We start from the raw sequence: 22,814 nt of genomic DNA on the forward strand, positions 1-22,814 counted from the left end.
AGGGTCACTTCCGGGAGCTCCGGAGAAGGGACTCCAGAGAGCGAGGTGCGGCGGGGACCTGGGCAGGGAGCAGGGGCCCACACCGTGCCCTGCTTGCGGTGACACTGCGCTGGTGACAGTTCAGCGGTTTCCCTGTGCCCGGGAAGGTGGAGGGGCCCCACGGTCCACACCAGCTCTGCAAGGTGGTAGGGACCAGGACGCCATATAAATGCAGTCACCACTCGGCAGGACTTGTGGGGAAGGAGTGGGGGAGGGCCCCCTCCCCCCAAGACTTGTCAGTTCCCATCTCGTCTGCCAGGGAGGAGGGGGCCACGCGGCTCTGTCTCACGGGACCCCGGTCTGCAAACTCAGCCGAAAGCCCTCGCCCTGTCCTCCTACCCGACAGCCTGTTGGCCTCCCCTTGACCACGGCCAGATCCCAGGGGCATGAGTTGGTTGTTTCTAAACCTGATCAATCAGCAGTCACCGCCGAAGCTCTTTTCGGACCTTGTGGCTTTTTTTGGTTTGGTCTGCAACTTAAAAAAAAGCCGAAAGTTAAGGGCACCTGGGCGGCTCAGCCGGGTAAGCGTTCGACTTCGGCTCAGGTCATGATCTCACAGTTGGTGGGTTCGAGCCCTGCATAGGGCTCCCTGCTGTCAGCGGGGAATTTTGCCCCTTGCCAGTGGACAGGCCAGCAGAGCCTCCTGCGGAGAATGGGACGCACCCCCGAGCCAGGCAGCCGTGGCCAGGAGCCGGCGGCAGAGGCGGGCACAGCGGGCACTCCGGCAGGTTGGCGCCTCTCAGCCACCAGCCAGGGCCTCAGCCAGGGGGTTGGGGTTCCCCTTGGCAGGATGATCTGTGTTCTCGGAAGAGTAACATAAGGAGGAGTGCCGGCCCACGGGCGGGGAGCTGGGTCACAGGTGTGTGCAGGGGCAGAATGTGCCAGAATGTGCCAGAATGTGCCGGCTCTCACCTTGCCCAGCTGCCGCTGGTGAGTCGTGGGGGGAGTTGGGGGGCAACCTACTACTCTCCCTGAGTCACGTGAGTCCCAACAAATCCCCCCCCTGCACTCTGGGGACCCCATCAGAGCCCCAGTGTGCAGGTAAAGGGGCTTCTCTTAGACTCTCTCTCCTTCCAAGGAGAAAAACAAAGCACAAAGAGGGACCTGAAGTATCTCCTTCTCGGAAGCCTGATAAGGGACTGGAGTGGTGGCCAGAGCCGTGGAATCCAACAAGAGGAACATTACGTGGCATGTGGCATGGGGGGTAAGCCTGTCCCCGCGCTGGGTCAGCGTCTTGTGGAGCTCTGTCCCCAAGGACTCCCGTCTCTGGGCCAGCTCCACCTCTGAGGGGCCAGCCCTGGTGCAAGCAGGCACCCCGGCCAGGTCACTAGAAGTGGGGGTAGAGTGCAGTGGTTCGAATCCACCAACACCAGTAACACACGGCCACAGGCGGGGATTTCAGCTCTCCCAAACCCCTTCTCTGTCATGGGGAACCATAATGGGAACTTTTTAAAAGGCAGTTTCCGGAATTGGGAGAGGGACGTATGTAAAAGCAGTTAGTACAGCCCCCCACAAAATGGGAGGAAGGGAGGGAAGGAAGGAGGGAAGGAAATCAGAAAGGGAAGGGAGGGAGAAAGGGAAGGAGGGAAGAAGGGAGGAAGGAATCTAATCTGATGCAAGATTGTCAGAGGGAGAAGCACTTACCTGACCGTTCTGTGGCTAAAGGCCCTCCAGGCCTGTCCCCTGACATTCTGTGTCCCCACCTCTCCAGAGTGGCCTGGATGCCTAAGAAATGTGGCTTGGTTTCCAAGCAAGACTTGAGAGATTTTTCTGTGTTCGTGAACTTTCCTCCCCCTCCCCTCACAGGGGCTCTGCAGGGGAGGAGGGGGAGGAGCAAGAAGCAAGGGGTGGGGGCGCCATGTGGACTTGGCCTTTAGGCGAGTGGGAGGGGCCGGCCCCCAGGCTGCAGTAGCCCAGGGAAGGGTAGGGGCCTGACGGGGATCATTGTACCACCCTTTGACTTAAAACACAAAGTCCCACAGCAGGATTCCCACCCCCACAGGTCCTCTGCCTCCGCCCTGCAGACCCCCAGGAGGCCAGGAGGCCTTCAGAAAGGAGTCTCCGGAGGCAGCCCAGCCTTGCAGACCCTGACATTGGACACGCAGCCCAAGTTCTCCGTCTTTATCCTGGAGAAAAACTGACGTCAGTGCGAGTTCCCCGGGGGGGACACCAGGGCCTGGGGGGTGGGGGGAGCCGTTGTCTAACGGGCACAGAGCTTCGGTTTTGCAGGAAGTTCTGGAGGAGGACACACAGCAATGTGAATACCCTGGGCGTTGCTGAACTGCCCCCTGGGGCAGGGCAAAGACCGCCGGTTAATTCGGTGTTTGGTGAAGGCCCGGTGCTCCCTGTGTCCTCAGGTGCGGGGGGGGGGGGGGGGGGGGGGGGGGGGGAGAGCGGGGATGCTCTGGGGGGAGGGGGTCTCCTCTAAGAACACCAACCCCATTCGTGGGGGTTCCACCCTCATGACGCCGTCACCTCCCAAGGCCCTGAGTCCTGACACCCTCACATTGGGGGTTAGGATTTCGACCCATGAATTACGGGGGACAAAAACATTCAGACGGAAACTTTTATTGAAGTGTATTTAAAAAAAAAAATTTTTTTTAACGTTTACTTTATTTTTGAGAGACAGAGAGAGACAGAGGGAGCGAGACAGACACAGAATCCGAAGCAGGCTCCAGGCTCTGAGCTGTCAGCACAGAGCCCGATGAGGGGCTCCAACTCACGGACCGTGACATCATGACCTGAGCCGAGGTCGGACGCGACTGAGCCACCCAGGTGCCCCCGTATTTAGATACATTTTACCAGAGTTGTTAACAAGTGCCCTGGGGAAGTGGGCTGGGGTGTCTCAGCACTGTCCTCTCCTTCAGGCACATCAGCCCCAAGCCATAAACCCACACAGAGGGGGTGGTGGCAGCTCCAATGAAACCCACCAGCCTGGGCTTATGCTTTGCCCTATAACGGGGGTGCCAGAGCTCCTAACACGCGGGTCCCGGGCTCCCACACAAGACCCCTGTCCCCACGAGGCTGCCCTGTCTGCTGCACGATGCCTCCAGCGTCGGGTGTTTGTAGCAAGTTTCAGCCCCGCACCGCCCCTGACCTTGTTTGCGGGCTGACGGAGCCGTGGTCCCACCGTGTCGGCTTGGGTCGGCTCCGTCACAGGGCCGGTGAATTCAGTCTCTCGGTTCAGTGGCCCGGCCTTCGAGGGGGCTCACGGCCGCAGAGGAGGAGCTAGCCGCAGCAGGAGGAGGAGGAAAATCTGGAAGCACAGAAGGAACACTCTCAATGTCAACAAAATGACCGAGTGAGTGACTGTCTTGAGTGGGTAAGAGTCTATACGATTTCATTTAGTCCTTTTTCCTATCCTCATCCCACAGGTATTTCCGGAGGGTTCCATCAGAGGGGCGGTGACAAGCTCGGACTGGCCTCCAGGAAGGGGTCCTGGGGTCCCTCCACGAACAGTCCAGACGTGAACGTACTTCATCAAAGGGAAAGGGTCTGGGTTCAGGCCCCGGGGCCCCGTGAGTTTGGCTGCAAAATAAATTGCCCGGACGAGAGATTTTCAAGGCCGACCTTCCATGTGGCTCAGAACGCTTACATCCGCCCGGGGTCAAGGGGCCCCCTGCCCCCAGACTAGCCACCAGCTTTCCCCCCTCCCACCCCCGGAACCGGAGCCACCCCGAACTTCTTTGCTTGTTGTGAGAAAGTAGTTGCGGACCAGAAGAAACGGATGGGTGTGGCTGCGTTCCAATAAAACTTTATGCATAAAATGGGCGCGGCCGGCCCCCAGGTTATGGAATTAAAGGGACTGGTTTGGAATCTGGATGCAGGCACCTGGCGTGAGAGGGAAGTCATCGCAGCAGCAAGCCTGCCCTTGTCCACGAGTAGGGCCCCAACCCAACTCCCTCTGGGGTAAGGGAGCCCCCTCAGACAGTCACGGTAGCCCCCCCCCCCCAGCTCCCCCGCAAGGCAAGGAGGTGTCTTGTGTTTACAAACATCGCTAATGATCTCAGGGACCAGTTTCCAGGCAGGGTCATTCCCAGAGTGCAAGAGGACTGATTGTCCTGAGTCCCAGCGGGCCCCAGTGGCCTACGTGGACCCTGCTGGCCAGTGATGAAAATACCAGCTTGAGCTGGGGTCCTGTGTGTCCCCGGGGCAGCACCACCCAGGAGGCCTGAGACGGCTAGCCAGTCCTCGCCACCCTTCCTTTAAGGCGGAGGGAACTGTCTCCACGCTAACAGCCACCCTGGGCCAGACACGTTGGGCTGGGGGCTTCCCACGTTCATTGCATTTGTACCCCCAGTGGACAGTAACTGGGGTAAGCCCAGTTTACGTGTGCAGGTTCAGCAAGGCCAAGGAACCGGCCGCCCCACAGCAGTGGGGGGAGATCTATATACCCCAAAGCTCTGCTCTCCCTCCCTGTGGTCCAGGCTCCCCCCTCCCAAGGTAGAAACGCTGGGGACACCTGTGCTCACCTCTGACACCCCTGACACCCATGACCTTGGCAGACCTTTGACAGGAAACCGCCTCCCCAGGGGACCCGGAGGGCATCCCTCACTGCTGGGGCTGTTTCTGGGAGTTAGAGGGGGACGAATGCTCCTAGCTGCCTCTCCACTGATCTCCCCCCACCACCCGCCCCACCGCAGGCTGTTGGGAGGTGAAACTTCGGTGTGGGTGGGGCTTGTGGATTCCCTCCAGCGCCTCAACAGAGAGGATCTGATAAGGTTATAATAGCGCCTTCTCCATCATCTCCTTGGGGAGCTCCAAGGATGACCTCACCCCCGCAACTACCTATGAGCCAAGAGAACAGGGCTGGGCCTCCCATTCTAGAAGGGGAAAGAGGGCACCAAGGGGTTCCCTGTGGAATAGGGAATAGGCCCCGCCTTCCAGCCCCTCCCAGGCACAGCTGGGCCCCCACGCTCACTCTGACTGTTGATCGCTAAGCACACAGCGGACACCTTCTATATGAAACATGTTTTGCTTGGGGACAGGTCCCCAGCTAGATCAGGGGTGAGGGCGAGGGTGGGGTGGGGCAGCCCGCTGAGGGCCTGGATTTCCAGGTTTTCTGTTAAGGGCAGTGCTCTGTGGAACTGTGTGGCTAGAGCTGGGCCCAGGCACACGAGCAGCCGGTGGGACAGGCCAGCCCAGAGCGGGGAGGGCCACCTCCGGGAGAAGAGGGCTGAGATGGGGTTGGTATTAGTGGGGCATCTCACACCGAGGATGTCCCTCAGATTAATGTGCTGAGATCACACACACAGGATTCCCAAGGAACCCACCGATGTCAAAGCACAGGTCCGCGAAGATGAACAAACCCAGTGAGAGAGCATCGCACCCGCTTCTTTGTGGACACCTTTGATGGTAAGATCAGGCTGCTGGGTGCAATGACACCGCTGTTTCCATGCGGTGAGGCACCTCCACGGTGTCTCGAGCGGGAACGGGCACGTGTGACATGATGTGAAAACATCCGAGGGCTCGGCCAACGCCACGGAGCCTCACTGTTTGTGTTCTAAATGAGACCGTTCGAAAATTCATTTAAAGGTTAGTAAAAACAGGATTTACTTTTTTCTCCTGAAATTTTTTTTTCTAAAATGAAGAGAGGTGAAGTCAATAGGCCTTATCAAAGGTCAGGGGTGTGAGAAACACCGAGGTTATCCCGTACCCCGAAGCGTGGCTGTTGGGGAGCATGGTGAGGGGGCCCTAAGAAAATTAGAAGTGGGTTGGAATCCCCCTGTTTGAGTAGAAGACAGGGCGAGTGGGACTCCTGAGACCCTTCAGGACCCTCCCCCGTGTCCCCACAGGGAACCCAAGGCCCGGAATGGGAAAGCAGCGGTTCGGGGCCGGGATTTAGACTCAAACCCAGAACCCTTGACTCCTAGCCCGATTCTTGTCCCGAGAGGGGTCCGCTGGGGTTAGCTCCCTGCATGACGGTGTCCAGGATAACGGGGAGGAGGGGTCAGACAGGTAGGAAGAGACCTTGTCACCCAAAGCCAGGGCAGGGGCGGACCCATACTCGGGCCAGGATGCCGGGTGCCCCAAAGCGGCTCCATCTTGGGGCGGCGACATCTGGCTTCAGAAGATGTTCTCCAGGGGAAGCTGAGGTGTCTTCAAAGATGTCAGGTTCTTCTTCAAAAGAAAATGCCCCAGGCAAGGTGTGACTACATCTGTCCCCTAAACTCTGGCAGCGGCTGAGGGCCCCCCCAGGCCCTCCTCAAAGACCCCAGAGTCTATCCCATTTCACGTGTCTTCAAACCCCATCACCCCTGACCAGGGGTGCCTACGGCACCCCACGGGCCCCCAGAACAGCCCCCAGCTCCCAGCCACACAGGGGGACTTTGGGGCATGGGGTGAAGGGAGGGGGAAGCTTGCTGGGGCGGGGGCTCTGAGTTCCTGTCACCCCACCGGCTGTCCCCCAGACTCCACCCCTGCCCCCCACCGGCTTGCCCCAGGCAGGTCTGGTTTATGAGATCTTCCAGCCTGTCTCGTCTTGTTGGACCTGGAAACCGGGTGCAGTAACACTTACCTCACAAGGAAAGTGTGGGGATCCGGGACTCGCCCCTCCCCAGCCCCCACCTGCAGCCTCTGAGAATTTGCTAGGCACCAGCTCTGGCTTCGGGGGCTTTCAGACAGGTGTTCTCGGCGGCCCGACTGGAACATTCCCAGTGTTCAGCAGCAAATGCGGAGACGGGTGGCTGGGGCCCGGGGAGCACTGAGCTCCGCGGGACCACCCACCGCCCACCCAGCACAGCGGTGAGGGACCCGACACGGCGAGGGGAACAGGCGGGACACCCCTCTTCCCGGGGGACAACCTGCTGCACCTGCCCCCCCCCCTCCCTGGGCGCTCTGGGCCTCTTTGTGGAAAAAGGAGGTCCCACTTGGGAGCCATAAAAACCACACGTGAGTAGTGGTGCCGGGGCCCCTGCAGACTCTGTGAGGCCGCACTGTCACTCCTCAGTCACTGTCACTCAGATGGAAGGGCGTGGAGGTTCTGTGAGAGGAACCTTCCCAGGTTTCTGGAGGGACGTCTCTCCCTCCCCTGCCCTCCGGCCACATCTGCGGGACATTTTCCGGACGCCCAGGCAGGTCCTTCCGACAAGGGTCCCAAATCCCCTCCAGAAGGCAGCTCAGCTCTCAACAAAGTACCACGGGCCGGGCGGCTGTGCCAACAGAAGTTTATTTTCCCCATTGCTCGAGGCTGTAAGCCCGCGATCAAGGGGTGGGCAAGGCCTGGTTCCTCCCCAGCCCCTCTCCGTGGCTCGCAGCCGGCCCCCTGCTCCCCGTGCGCTCACGCGGTCGTCCCTGTGCACGTCTGTGTCCTTCTTTGATAAGGACACCAGTCAGATTGGATCAAGGCCAACCCAGTGACATCATTTTAACTTAATTACCCCCTTTAAAGACCCTACACCCAAATATAGTCACATTCTGAGGGATGGAGATTTGGGGCAGGAGGACACCCTTCATCCCATAACAGTCCCCCAGCACAGCGCGACACGTCCTTCAAGGGAAGACTTCCCCCGCTTCCTCCAGGAAGCCCTCCAGGCCTGCAGTCCATGGGGAGAGCCTCTGTGTCCGTTTCAGCCATTGTGGGGAGGGGCTGGGGGAGGTGGGGAGCAAGGGTGCAGCTTCTCCAGATGAACGGACCACAGATGCGTTACTGGCTTTTGCTTGTAGCCCATTTTATTCTGACCCTCTCTGCCCTTGATTTAAAGAGATCTGGGTACTGTACCCACTTCCCTTGTATCTGCTACTTTTTCTGGAGTTGTATTTTTTTTTTCTTTAAGTTTATTTATTTATTTTGGGAGAGAGAGAGCAAGCGAGCAGAGGAGGGATAGAGAGAGGGAGGGAGAGAAAGAATCCAAAGCAGGCTCTGCACTGACAATGTAGGGCTTGAACTCACAAACTGTGAGATCATGACCTGAGCCAAAATCAAGAGTCCGTTGCTTGACCAACTGAGCCACCCGGGTGCCCCTTTTTAATTTTTTTTTTTCACATTTATTCATTTTTGAGAGAGAGAGAGAGAGAGAAAGACAGAGCGTGAGTGGGAGAAGAGCAGAGGGAGGAGACACAGAATCTGAAGCAGGCTCCAGGCTCTGAGCTGTCAGCACAGAGCCCGAGACGGGGCTCGAACTCACAAACCGCCAGATCATGACCTGAGCCGAAGTCGGAGGCTCAACCGACCGAGCCACCCAGGCGCCCCTGGAATTATATTTTCTAAAAACTGACACTTGACCAAAAAATAAATAAACAAACAAAAGAAAGCCGGTCATTCTTAGAAGGTCCAGTTCCTTTGGAGACTTTTTCTCTTTTTAGGAGAAGAACCACATTTACCCCAGGTAGACGTCCTGTTGGAAGGTATTTGTCAAATGCAGAGCCACCTCTACGGGGACACCCTCAGCTGGATTTCATGTCTCATGGACACTGGTCAGCAACACAGAGCAGAACTCTGACCCCACGCAGCTGATGGAATATTCTCCCTACCTCCTCCCCAAGGCCATCTTTTCGCGAGGCGTCGGAAGACATCCTATCACCCCCCACCCCAGACTGGGGAGGCAGCGGGAAGGCAGGCCCCATCTGTGAGGCACCCGGGCCCGGAATCGGGAGCAAAGAGACCCCTGGGCACCCCGTGAGACAACAGCAAGACCAGAAGGGACTCCGCGTCCAGCCTCAAAGGCACGCCAGGCCAGCCGGCCCAGGTAAGAGGGATGCCGATCCCACAGGGGGCGGCTGACAGTCTCCCCAAGGCCCAGAACCACCTCTGTCAGTCCGGAGGCCCGTTCTCAACATTCGGATGGGCTTGTAATCAGGCCCCCGCTCCCTGCGGAGCCCAGGGTTTTATTGTAATGACAGCTTGGATTTATAGAGCATCCTTCTTGTGCCAAATCCTTCGGAGTTCCGGAGAGGGGCAGGGAGGGATTTAATTGGCCCTTAGCGCTGAGGAAACTGAGGCACGGGCAGGTTAAAAGACTTGCCCAGGGCAGGAGGGGGTTAAAAGCCAGAGAACAGAGCTAGAATTTGGGGTTTGCCGCTGGCCGTGACACCCGCAGAGCTTTCCTATGGGAGCAGCTGGGCACAGGGGGTGCTGGGGGCAGGTCCCAGACGCCCATCTCCCCTGACACCCGCACTGTACCACCATCACACCATCCCACACTATGCCCACACACATTCACGCACACATGTGCACACACCAGTCATTCACAAGCTTACAGGACAAAAGCGGACAATCCCAGTTTCTGGCTGTGTTTCCCTTCCTATTCAAGGAGGGGGTGTGGCCATTGGGGCTGTGTGTGTCCCCGAGGCCCTGGCTGGTCCCCTCCGAAGCATGAGCCTACGGACATCACCTCACAGGCACCGGGCTGCCGGGGGCTGCCACCGCTGGCCACGTGGAAGCCACAGGGGCCACCTGGGGAGGGAAAAGGACACTGAATAAATGGGGTCAGGAGACCAGGCTCGCCACGAGCCGGCGTGAGACCTCACGTACGTGAATTCACCTCTCCTGGCCATCAGAGCAAGGGGGTTATGCCCTGACGGGGGACCTCACCCTCCACACCCTACTGTGAACCTCTGGAGGGACGCCAACTTTAGGGCCGGAGCAAGAACGGTACCGGTCGGACCTGGGGCATCTCTGGGAGCCATAAAACAAAGGGGCAGTCGGGCCAGGTCAGGAGGACAAGGACAGAGGGACCTCAGGAAGGAACTTCATCCGCCAAGGAAAAGGCGGAGAAAGAGGCAGGCAGTGAGCAGAGCTCTGGCTTTAACACAGGGTTCAGTCAAGAGGACCCGCCGTGAACCATTTCCCTGCCTTCTGTCCTCAAACATCTTCAGGGACAACAGGAAATGCACTGATGCCCAGTTTGGCTAGGGGCAGGTAACCCCTTCTAGCCTTGGGGGGGGGGGGTGGGTAGGAGAAGCATCCCATGTCCCTGTTCCCGTGCCCGATGTGCGGCCTGAGCAGGAACAGAAGGACGCAGAGAGCTCCAGGACCCCCAGGGGGCAAGGCCAGTGGGAAGCTGCCAGAAGTGATAGGTTGGGTGCCGGGACCGGGGTTCGGGAAGGAGGCACGGCGCTGGCACGTCCCTGTAGGGAATGGTCAGACCCCCGCCACAATGGGTTCACCATGCATTTGATGGCGTAAGTCTGCCCCCCTTGATTTCACGGTTTGGCAAGCAGCTCTATGCTTGTGATAAGCCCTTTGGGCCATGATGAGCTTTAAAAAATTAAAGTGCACGTTAAATCAAAAGGTTAACTTACCGGACTGGCGTTTTTCGAGAAGGATGATACGAATGCCTAACTGACACAAATCGTTTGTCCAAACTGCTCCACTCCGAGCGCCGTGAGACCACGGACCGTGTGAGGCCCAGAGGACACGTTTCTGCTGAGTCAGCCAGCGCTCACCTCAAAGTTAGAGACCCTCTTACAACTCGCTCGACAGACCGAGACTCGGTGCGTGCTGCTGGTGTGGCCGCCCTCTGCGAGACACGGCGTGTATCGAGTGCGAGTGACAATTCCAATTAATTTCATCCGTCTTCCTGCTCTCGTGTGCATTTACAGAAGGTGGTAGCTGGGATGACGTTGGCTCCAAGAGCAGAATTTCGCAGTGAAGCGATGCCAGGTTAAGAGAAGCATTATCAGCCGCTTCAAATGGAAAAGCCAATTAAGTTAATCAGAGTTAATTGCCTCGTTTTCATTCAAAATATTAAATAAAAGTAAAGCTCTGAGCATTTATTCTGCTGAGGATGTGTCTTCTGATGTTCTTACAAGTGCTAGATGTAAATGTAAATTCAGTTAAATCGTCGCTATTGATGAGGTCATTTGTTGGTGTTGTGCTAACACCCAGACAGATGTTGATGTCACTCGGCATTATGGAAACAGGCGCCGTTATTAAATTAGGAAAGTGTGGACCGGAAATGTAGCTGGAATTTTTTGTAGTGAACACGTAATTCCTAAATCAGCCTTAGAAAGCTGCAACCCACCTCCAATTGAAATAGACACTTCTCTAAAGAAGACACCCAGAAGGCCAACAGGCACACGAAAAGATGCTCAACGTCGCTCCTCATCAGGGAAACACAAATCAAAACCACACTCAGATATCACCTCACGCCAGTCAGAGTGGCCAAAAGGAACAAATCAGGAGAGTATAGATGCTGGTGAGGATGTGGAGACACGGGAATCCTCTTGCACTGTCGGTGGGAATGCAAACTGGTGCAGCCACTCTGGAAAACAATGTGGAGGTTCCTCAGAAAATTAAAAATAGACTTACCCTATGACCCAGCAATAGCACTGCTAGGAATTTACCCAAGGGATACAGGAGTACTGATGCATAGGGGCACTTGAACCCCAATGTTTACAGCAGCACTCTCAACAATAGCCAAATGATGGAAAGAGCATAAATGTCCATCAACTGAAGAGTGGATAAAGAAATTGTGGTTTATATACACAATGGAATACTACGTGGCAATGAGACAGAATGCAATCTGGCCTTTTGTAGCAACATGGATGGAACTGGAGAGTGTTGTGCTAAGTGAAATAAGTCATACAGAGAAGGACAGATACCATATGTTTTCACTCTTATGTGGATCCTGAGAAACTTAACAGAAGTCCATGGGGGAAGGGAAGGAAAAAAAAAAAAAGCAAGGTTAGAGAGGGAGAGAGCCAAAGCATAAGAGACTCTTAAAAACTGAGAACAAACTGAGGGTTGATGGGGGGCGGGAGGGAGGGGAGGGTGGGGGATGGGCATTGAGGAGGGCACCTGTTGGGATGAGCACTGAGTGTTGTACAGAAACCAATTTGACAATAAATTTCATATATAAAATAAAATAAAATAAAATAAAATAAAATAAAAAGTAAAACCAGCAGATCTCAAAACTTACAAACCTTCTGGGGCGCCTGGGTGGCGCAGTCGGTTAAGCGTCCGACTTCAGCCAGGTCACGATCTCGCGGTCCGTGGGTTCGAGCCCCACGTCGGGCTCTGGGCTGATGGCTCAGAGCCTGGAGCCTGTTTCCGATTCTGTGTCTCCCTCTCTCTCTGCCCCTCCCCTGTTCATGCTATGTCTCTCTCTGTCCCAAAAATAAATACAAAATAAAAATAAAAAAAAAAAAAAAACAACTTACAAACCTTCTGACATATGCAGAGTTAGAGTAACTGAACAGTAAAATTTCAGTGACAGAGCTAATACAGTTCACAAACAGGAACTACTTTTCGTGGCGATACGCCCCTTCCCCCCAGAGGGCCATCATCGGCCAGGTTTTAGAAACATGGAGCCTTCAGAAAGTCGTTCACGAGTCACACCAAATGGCTTACGGTGATGCTAGATTTGTGGGTGTGCGTAACTGGGTCCGCCAGGCTCTGGTTGCATTTTGTTCAAAATTAGTTGGAACTCTTTGGTCAGACTGTTCAACAAATACATGATCAAAAACTGCTTCTTTTGAAATGTTTGACAAATTGTTTCAATTAAAAAAAAAAAAAAGATGGGGGCGCCTGGGTGGTTCAGTCGGTTAAGCGTCCGACTTCAGCTCAGGTCACGATCTCGCGGTCCGTGGGTTCGAGCCCCGCGTCGGGCTCTGGGCTGATGGCTCAGAGCCTGGAGCTTGCTTCCGATTCTGTGTCTCCCTCTCTCTCTGCCCCTCCCCCGTTCATGCTGTGTCTCTCTCTGTCTCAAAAATAAATAAACGTTAAAAAAATTTTTTTAAATAAGAAATAAAAAATAAATAAATAAATAAATAAATAATAAAAGATGGCAAACAGAAAGACTATTAAAATGTATTGCTGCGACAGAAAGAAAGGAAATGAACAAATTGCATGGTGAGTGAGAATGAGTTTGGAATCCTGAAATTGCCCTTTGGAGTATCTCCGTGTATGAGGTGAATTTTTTTTTTTTTTTAATTTTTTTTTTCAACATTTTTGATTTATTTTTGGGACAGAGAGAGACAGAGCATGAACGGGGGAGGGGCAGAGAGAGAGGGAGACACAGAATCGGAAACAGGCTCCAGGCTCCGAGCCATCAGCCCAGAGCCTGACACGGGGCTCGAACTCACGGACCGCGAGATGGTGACCTGGCTGAAGTCGGACGCTTAACCGACTGCGCCACCCAGGCGCCCCGAGGTGAATTTTTGATAGAGGTCATTTTAATCGGGTAGACATATATACACCCGTATATCTGTATATGTATATATACGATCACAGCGGAATAAAATTGAGTAGGCTTATGATTGTCAGCATATACATCTGACAAAACATTCAAAAAACCCTTGGACACATTTTGCCTTATAAAAACATTTATGAGAGATTCTCTGGATGGAAGCCAAATCGGAGAGCTTATGAAAATATCTGGGCTGAATACCTTCGTTACCAAAGCACTGACAGGGTTCTTTGAGCAGCACTCGTCTAACGCTGGCTCACCTGACCACATCGGGGTGTACAGAGAAGATTCTGTTTAACTCATCGGCAAATTCGAATATAGCAGCCATATCGAATATGTCTTTTTGAGGAAGATTCCAGGCGATTTTATGAGAAATTAAAAGTCAGGAGGCAACTCTGAAAATAATAGATCCTTCTGAAATATGCCACTAACATGGCAAAAAAAATCACATAAAATTAAAAACTAATTGAAGAAAGTGAACATTTATCGAGAATTATTACTCAGCAGGTAGATGCTCTTTAACATCCAGATAATCAGTGCAAACTTTTTTGCTTTAATGTAACAAACGCTATCTTTATTCGGCAGAAAGTAGTTAATTCTTTCTCTGTAAATGCAGTTCTCGCTTTATTAGAAATGACAATTGCATAACATCATTGTGGTTTTTTTCTTGTCTTTCTAAGCTCAGATTTGGGGCAGAGCAAATACACTTTCCCCCGGTTTTGTCAAGTGATAATTTATATCTAATAAAATCCACCCATTTTAAGTGTGCAGTTTGCTCAAGTCGGCGATCGTTAACAGTCATGTAACATTATCGCAATTGAGATCCAGAACATTTCCATCACTCTAAAAAGTTTCCTTGTGGGGGAGCTTGGGTGGCTCAGTCAACTGAGCGTCCAACTTCGGCTCAGGCCATGGTCTCACCGTTTGTGGGTTCCAGCCCCACATCGGGCTCACCGCTGTCAGCTCAGAGCCTGGAGCCTGCTTGGGATTCTGTGTCTCCCTCTCTCTCTGCCCTTCCTCCACTCACACTCTCTCACTCTCTCTCTCAAAAATAAATAAACATTAAAAAATTTTTTTTTAATACTTCAGCAAAGAAGAAAGCCAAGGAAAAAGATGGCCAAAGCCAAGGTACAGGGTCTTGGTAAGTGCTGAATCTGGAGGTCAGGGCCAGGCACATTACATTTATTGTCCTTTTCTTTTTTTTTTTTAATTATTTATTTATTTTGAAATTTACACCCAAGTCAGTTAGCATATAGTGAAACAATGATTTCAGGAGTAGATTCCTTAATGACCCTCCCCCATTTAGCCCATCCCCCCTCCCACAACTGCTCCAGGAACCCTCTGTTTGTTCTCCATGTTTAAGAGTCTCTTATGTCCGTCCCCCTCCCTGTTTTTATATTATTTTTGCTTCCCTTCCCTTATGTTCATCGGTTCTGTGTCTTAAATTCTTCATATGAGTGAAGTCATATGATATTTGTCTTTCTCTAATTTCACTTAGCATAATACCCTCCAGTTCCATCCACATAGTCGCCAGTGGCAAGATTTCCTTCTTTTTGATTGCCGAGTAATACTCCATTTTATATATGTACCACATCTTCTTTATCCATTCCTCCATCGATGGACATTTGGGTTCCTTCCATCATTTGGCTATTGTTGATGGTGCCGCTATAAACATGGGGGTGCATGTGTCCCTTCGAAACAGCACACCTGTATCCCTTGGATAAATGCCTAGTCGTGCAATTGCTGGGTCGTAGGGCAGTTCTATCAAAAATAGAGGCACCTCCATACTGTTTCCCAGAGTGGCTGCACCAGCTTGCATTCCCACCAGCAGGGCAAAAGAGACCCTCTTTTCCACATCCTCACCATGCATTTACTTGTCTGCCCACTTTTGAATGGGTCCGAAATGTCTTCTAAAACGAAAACAAAAGGAGGGAAGAACACGGGACTTCAAGGCGGTGAAGCTGGCCTGTGTGATGCCGTGACGGTGGACGTGCAGCGATGCGCCCTCGTCCAGACCCACAGAACGAGCAGCCCCGAGCGAGCCCCACTGTCAGCCGTGGGCTCTGGGTGCCGAGGGCGCGTCAGTGTGGGCTCAAGTACCATAGCAGGTGCGCCTCTCTGGTGGGGAGGCTGACACCGGGGGAGGCAGTGCGGGGGGCCCGCGGGGGGGTTATACGGGAGCCCTCCGAACCTCCCCCTCAATTTTGCTGTGAACCTAGAACTGCCTGAAAATTTTGTCTATGTTTTAAGAAACTGAAACAAAATGAATACACAGAGGCACAGGCAGGTGATCAGTTCTGGCCAACGAGACACAGAGACCCACTGGGGGCTTCGGGGAGAACACCTGTCCTTGAAGGGGAGCTCCTCTCTGAATATTGTGGTCTGCATCTGATGCTAACAGCGGCCGCTGTCTCAGGACCGTCGGCGGGGCATCCTGATGTAAAGCACAAGCCAACCACAGGGTTGGGGAGCAGACGGGGGTGAACCCGGTCCTGTGGACGCTGCTGAGCCACAGAAGTGACCCGCTTCCTGCAAGACTGGGTTCTGGAAGTGTTTCCTGCTTGTGAGAGCGGTAGGTTTTTCCTATGAAGCTGGTGCTGGCTGGGTTTTTCCTGTTGACGTATGACCTCTTTTGGCACTGAATAAATCTGGCGAATGTGCAGGTCTTTGGGGACCTTGGTCCAACCACTTCGTAAGTGGAGGAATGTCTTCTTTTGCTCATCCTTCCAGCTCCTCTGCGACGCCAAAGTTCTACGCATCCAACCGGCATCTATTTAAAGGTGTCTATTCAAATCCACGTCTAAGGGAGGGGACAAGATAAACAAGTGACAGTCCCAGCCCCTCCCTGGCCCACATTCTAGGAGCCGGGGGTGGGAGGGGAATGTGTGCACACAGATGTGACCACCGAGAACCCCGTAGGGAGTTGTCTCTCCCTGGAAACTGAGTGCTGAGGTTCGAGCCTCCTGGAAGGCTTCCTGGAGGAGGTGGTCTACAGATTGGGTTTGCTGTGCTTTGATGGGTGGAGGTAAGAACGAAGGTGGGTGTTGAAAGCTCCCAAGATAATGACGGCCAAAGGCTTAAAGGAGAGAAATCCACTTTCCTTCAGGGCCCCGGCACACGGTTGATTGACAGATGACTGGAAACACAGACCCAGACTGTGTAATGTCCTGCAGGCCTGCGTAAGGAGACATTTGGTCCCCATGAGCCAGATGGGGAAGAGACCGGTGGTGATTAACGATTTCCAGTCCTTCATTTTAGGAGTAATGCAACTGGACCCCAGGCGACGGACTGGACTCCTGGCTGCCCACGCGGGGCTCTGGGTCACCAGCCAGGAGGCACATGGCCACCTCGAGGGGGGCGTGCAGGTGACAGCTCCCAACACCCAGAGCCCAGAGTTGGGGGCGGGGGGGGACGCTCTGCAGAGGAAAATGAAGATGTTCACTCTCTGACGACGGACAAGGGAGCCTCCCCTTTGCCTTCTGGGACGTGGAGGTCACCTCCAGCCTAAATAAGGATTTCAAGGATGGAATGATTAGAATTAAAAAAAATAAACAAAGTACACAGTAATAGCTCCACGAATGGTAAGGATTCTTCTGCAGGGTCTGAGTAGCTGGTCGAGGCAGACGGAAAAGGCCCCTCTTTCTGGGAAAAAGACTAATCACTCACTTATTAAATCCGACTTGGAAACTCACCCCTGCCCCCTGCCCCACCCGACCCCCCAACAAGTGAGCTGCGGAACACATTCGCTGGCCCACCGGCTTACCCGGGGGGCAGCCCATTTAAAGGCTATTTTATGATTTGCTGTAATTAACTCACTGTGCCAGCTGCAAGCATTAACCATGAGCCCCAAGGAGCAAACGTCATTAGAAAGGGAACGAGGTGCGGCCCCCGGCGGGGGGCGAGGAGATCGCTGGGTCAGAGACGGGGCAGCAGGGCCAGACCCCGTCTGGGGGGCAAGCTCTGGGGCACCGCCCTGTGTGGAGCATCCAGTCACCAAGCCTGTGAGTATCCCAGCAACCGAGGGAGGACTGTGGGGTCACAGCCACGCTGGCGGCTGTCACGGTGCACGGGGCACCTGCTTGGAGCACCTACTGTGGGGGCCCTGATGCCCCTTTGGAAGGAACAGCCTCAAAACAACAAGTTCAAAGTGATTCTGGTTTTGTCTGCAGGGACGCTTGGCTGTGTCTGATGACGGTCTTCCAGAAGGAGCTCCCTGTGTCATGTGTCATCAGAGGGCAGGGCCCGATCTCACCGGGCTCCCAGAGGAAGATAGGGGACGCAGAGTCCCGGAGTCCCCCAGGGCCGGGGGTGGCGGGGAGCAACAGACCGGTCACACGCGGCCCAGGGGGCCCTTCGATCCCCAGCGGATGGATTATGGGCAGGGCGCTTCGGTTGTTAGAAGGCCAGCCCATCTTTGTTTCCGCTGGTTATTCTCAAGCAGTTTGGCAAAGGTGAAAATTAGTCTTCCTCAGGCCGACTGGGGACAGGAGCCTGGAGGGGGGGTTCTGGATCAAAGGCAGTGGAGTTCCTGGCCTAGGGAAGGTCTGACAAAAGACGTGCGAGCGTACAGATGCAGAAACGAACGAGCAAGCAGGTGGAGGCAGCGAGGGGCTGGAGGGCGAGTCAGGCCACCTTCGAGTCCACGCCGACGACCGAGCGCCTCTCTTCTGGGCCCCGTCTGGGTGCGAGAACCGCGCTGGCAAGCAAGCACCTGCCGCCACAAGAGAAGACAGAATGGCACAGGTCAATCGAATGCAGGCAAAGCGTTGTGACTGTCCCCGGGGCAGTTGGAGACAGGGCTGCGGCATCTGAAAAGGAAACCTTTCGGGGTTTAGTAACAGCTGGCGGTCGGCATGCCCAGACCCCGGGCCGCATGAACACGCCCCCCAACACCGCCTCAGGTAGACACCTGCTTGAACGATGAGGGAGCAGGTGAGTGAGGCCAGGTGGTGCACCCGGCGTCACCCTGCCTCTGCGTGGTGGCGCCCAGTGCCCCCGCCCCCAGGCTGCCTCCCCGCCCCCCCCCCCACTGCACCCTGAGCTCCTGTGTGACGGGGAGGGGACCTGTCCAGGTAGACAGGCACACACTGGGTGGGAGAAGCCGTCACCTCCCCCACGGACATCCCTGGCCAGTGGAAGGAGTAGGTTTGGAATTGGGCTTGGGGAGGAGAAGGACTCACAGAGGTCACACCCGGACCCAAAGCCTTAGGGACATTAAAGTCTATGAAACATCCTGAGCCACAGCACCGAAGGCACGCGATGCCTGTTTCTCACGGGCCACTCCCGAGACTCGGCTCTTGTGCAGACTTGATTTCCTTTCTCTTTTCCCATTTTCCTTTTTTTAAAGCTTATTTATTTATTTTGAGAGAGAGAGAGAGAGAGCACAAGCAGGGGAGGGACAGAGAGAGAGAGAGAGAGAGAGAGAGAGAAACCCAAGGAGGCTCCCCAGAGTCAGCACAGACCCTGACATGGGGCTCCAACTCGCGAACCGTGAGGTCCTAATTTGCACTGAAATTGAGTCGGACGTTCAACTGATTGAGCCCCCCAAGCGCCCCTCTTTTCCCATTTTTCTTACAGCTGCTGGAGGTCAATGGCAGGGAGGCGCTCTGGATGACTAAGTCCAGTAGCGTAAGGGAGGACCTCACCAGGAAGCCTTGGAGGTGGGAGGTGGGCAGCAGAAGGGGATGGGGACCAGGCTCAGCTCCGACGGAGGGAGCAGGAAAGGACGGGTCAGATCCCTGGGTGGCACCGGCCACCAGAGACAGAAAATGCCATCAACAGTGCCGTCCACAGCAGGGACTGTCCTTCCCCCCGACACAGGAAGACTGCGGGTGTCCCTGTTGGAGCCTCACAGCCCCACCTCCCGGCATCGCCCCAGGTCCCCGCTCTCTGTCCAAGTCACAGGCAGGGGCCGCAGATGAGCACGTTACCTGGTGGCCCAAACAGAGAGGTTAGCCTCCCGTCCTCTGGGGTGGGGGCGGCTGGGGGAGAGCGCCAGGGCCGAGGCTAGGGTGGCCGTCCCACCCCGGGGGCACCCTCGGGGCCTAGGCCCCACAGCTGCTGGGGGACGAGCCCAGTGCGAGGCTTAGCCCCGGCATATTGTCGTGAATTCCTGCCTCTCCATCTGACCCATGACTCACCGCGGCTCTTGTCGCAGCCTGCCCAGGCTCTAAGTGCCGGGTGTTTGCTTCCTCCCTGGAGAATGGCCAGCCGGAATTATTTATGAGCCTAATGTGCACACTGCTGGGGTTCTGGCGGAGGCCAAGGGAACGGGCTGTCTGCAACCCCACACCTGAGTGAGGGCCACGGGTCTCCTCTGCAGAGGACGACGGGGGGAGAGGAAGGATTGTACGGCCGCTTCTCTGGGGCAGCCCCAGCGGCCAGAAGCACATCAACGCCCACCTCCCACCATCTCCGGGACGCCCCATGAAGACTGCAGCACCGGGGAGGTGGGGGCTGGGGACAAGAACGGGTTCACGTGCCTCGGTTCCCCAGCACGCAGCCCAGGCCCAGACTACAGGGAATGAGAGCCCAGACTCGGGGTTTCTGTCCCAGCTCCGCCAGCTCCTGGCAGGAACCAGGAAGCTCCCCATGCCTCGGTTTCCCCCTCCGACCCCCGGGGCTGCTTTGAGAATTAAATGCAACGATGCCCCAGCGGTAGATTGTTTGCAAAAGGAGCTGCAATTACTCCCACCTCTTCGAGTCCACACCCTCCCGCAAGGTGGGTGTGCAGCTGCCCGGCCCGGGGTGGAGTCTCCCCGACACCCGGAATCCGTCGTATGTGTCCGGCTGGGCCCGGGACCCGCACTGGCCAGCAGAATGCCAGCAAGTGACGCTGTGCGGTCAGAGCCCCGGGGACCGGCCACGGACAGCCCCGCTAGGAAGGGAGAGGCCAGAGGGCCCGGCCCAGAGGACCGTCCAAGGCCAAAGGCCATTCATCTGGTCCCACCGAGGAAGGGAAGCACACTCTTGAAGACGTGAGGGGTAGCGTCGGTGCCAGTGTCCCGTGGGAGACCGGGTCCTGGGTCGGGGTGCACCCTGCCCCGCGGTGTCCTTGGCCAACCACGAACTGGAATTGGTAGTGTCTCCAGGTACAGCCCATTTGCCAGACTAGCCAGAACTTGAGGACCCCCTTCCTCTCCTGTGGACAGGGACGCGGGTCCGAGAAGGCGCCTGGGGGTGGGGCCGCGGCGTCTATACAAAGGACAGCTGGCGTTTTTTAGGCTTGTGTCCCTGCTTGCGTTCAGCTTATCCCTGCTCTTTGTGCAAAAGATGATCCGTCTCGCAGCCGGGGGCCTGCACTTTCCTCTGGGTCTAAGTATGGGAGGGGGAGGAGGTGGCCTAGAGGGGACAGACGCTCAGGACCAGCACGGGCTCTAGGCTCCTCTGGAGGCAAACCCCGCCTACAACCTGTGCGACGGGGCTGTGGGCCACGGGAGAGTTGTTTCCTTCTTAAAACCATCCAGTAGCCAGGGGCGCCTGGGGGGCTCAGGCGGTTAAGCGTCCAACTTCGGCTCAGGTCATGATCTCACGGTCCGTGAGTTCGAGCCCCGCGTCGGGCTCTGTGCTGACGGCTCAGAGCCTGGAGCCTGCTTCAGCTTCTGTGCCTTCCTCTCTCTCTGCCCCTCCCCTGCTCATGCTCTGTCTCTCTCTCTCTCTCTCTCAGAAATAAACATTAAAATTTTTTTTTAAAGTTAAAAAAAAAATCTTCCAGCAGCCCAAATGCTGAAACAAAGACACAAGGTCCACACAGATGCCATCGCGAATCTCCTATGGTCTTTAAATTTTAAAAACAAGTCCCCAGATAATACATATTTAACCGGCGTGCTCAGCCAGCAAGGTCATCCCAACCTGAAATGCCCTTGTCTGTGTCCTGGGTGCAGCCGCCTTTAACCGGTGGCTCCCTGCCTGTCTCCCCTTTAACCGGTGGCTCCCTGCCCATCTCCCCTTTAACCGGTGGCTCCCTGCCCATCTCCCCTTTAACCGGTGGCTCCCTGCCCGTCTCCCCTTTAACCGGTGGCTCCCTGCCCGTCTCCCCTTTAACTGGTGGCTCCCTGCCCCTCCTCCGGCTTGCAGAGAGCTATCCGAAGCTGCCCCTAACTGCAGACACTTTGGCTGCAAGGCCAAGGTTCTTCACCACAGGCTCTGAGAAGGCAGGTGACGTCTGGGGTTCTATCGCGGTCACAAGTGGCTTTTCCACCATCTCGTACAAGGCTTGTGCTGCAAATAATTGATCAGCAAAGGCGGCAACGAATCGAAGAAACCCCTGAACGGCACCCAAATCCCCGGGAGCGATCATCTGAACCCAGGTCGGAGCAGGGCCCGAGAACGTGCATTCCTCACGAGTGTCCAGGTGTGGCTGACGCTGCTGGCTGGGGACCCAGCTTGAAACCACCAGCTTCATGGATAGAGTGTGTCTCTGGTGCAGACGGCCCAGTTTGCAGCGTGGCTGCCCGAGTCCACGGACAAGGACAGGCTGCTCAGCCCCTCCTTGCCTCAGTTTCCTCATCTGTAAAATGGAGGGAGCACTAACACCTACCCCACGCAGCAGATGTCACGTGTTATTTACAACATAAGTCCGTACCTGGGGAGGAGGAACAAAGGGCGCGAAACTCCCCCTGCTCCGTGTTTCCTTCCTTTCCTTCCATCCCCCCCCCCCTCCCACGGAGCTGGAGTGAGCAGATCCTGGCCAGAAGGGGGGACCTCGAGGTGGGTAAGATGTCAAGGCCAAATGCAGACTCTTCCGGTTCAATCACCTGAACTCACAGAACCGGAAGGGCCAGAACAGAGGCTCCAGAGGAAAGGAAGGAAGAAGGAGGAAACGCAGGTATTTGGGGCCCGCCCAGCACAGCCGTGAGAAAGCATCAGGCAGTGCCACGGAGCCCCTTCCAGAACAGTCGAACACCCCACACCTGCACAGTCCCCCACCCCCACCCCCAAGCCACGCAGAGTTCCTGAGGGAGGCGGGGCCCTCCCAGCAGCCTCTGCTCTCAGGCCCAGGGCCCAGCGCAAGGTCTGCAGTCAGGGCACCCCGAAGGGCACCTGCACCTCCTTTTCCTACTTTGATCGCCCCAAGAAATGAAGACCTTCCGTCCTGTGCCCTTGCTACATCTCTCCATGTGTGACGGCACGAGCCTGGGACAAGAACTTTCCTTCTCCTCAAAACCCGGTCCGGAGCAGCTGGAGAACATTCTGGAATCTGACCAGATCCTGTGGCCGCCCCGACCGTTGCTTAATGGTCACCAGAAGGCTCACGGGCTCCTTCTGGGCCAGCCCCGGCGCTCCCCCCTCATCCTGCACGGCCCTGTCCCCGCCTCCCGGCAGCCACCATCACACGTCCAAGCCTTAGCACCAGCTGTTCCCTGCCAGGAAGGCCCTTCCTCACCTGTCGGCCCCGCAAACTCCCGACAGCGGGGGCTTCCTCCGGGAACGACAACGGTCACCCCCATCTCTTGGCCACCTGTAGCCGTGCTCTGACCCCCGGTCTGGAACGCGACCTACCCGCGTGTCCGGATCGCTGGCTGGACCCTGAGCTCCTGAGAGCAGAGGGCCCCACGGTGAGCCTGGTACTCGCCCCTCAGGCGAGCTCCGACACGCCAGCCTCGTCCCGTCGGGGCAGCTGGCGCACCGCACTCCAGAGCGGGA

The 22,814-nt window shown here is 55.7% G+C and overlaps 1 protein-coding gene across 1 annotated transcript; it reads left to right on the plus strand.

Annotated features, from left to right (window-relative positions):
- Positions 1-873: 873 nt before the first annotated feature.
- Positions 874-19,696, plus strand: LOC131513219 (uncharacterized). Its single transcript, XM_058732552.1, has 6 exons — positions 874-969; positions 1,118-1,243; positions 2,064-2,396; positions 16,428-16,534; positions 18,747-18,829; positions 19,492-19,696. Exons 1-6 carry the CDS (start codon positions 936-938, stop codon positions 19,694-19,696), a joined length of 888 nt encoding a protein of 295 aa, XP_058588535.1. The 5' UTR covers positions 874-935.
- The last annotated feature ends 3,118 nt before the right edge of the window (positions 19,697-22,814 follow it).

The sequence above is a fragment of the Neofelis nebulosa genome, chromosome 5 (assembly GCF_028018385.1).
Source record: "Neofelis nebulosa isolate mNeoNeb1 chromosome 5, mNeoNeb1.pri, whole genome shotgun sequence".
NCBI lineage: Eukaryota > Metazoa > Chordata > Mammalia > Carnivora > Felidae > Neofelis > Neofelis nebulosa.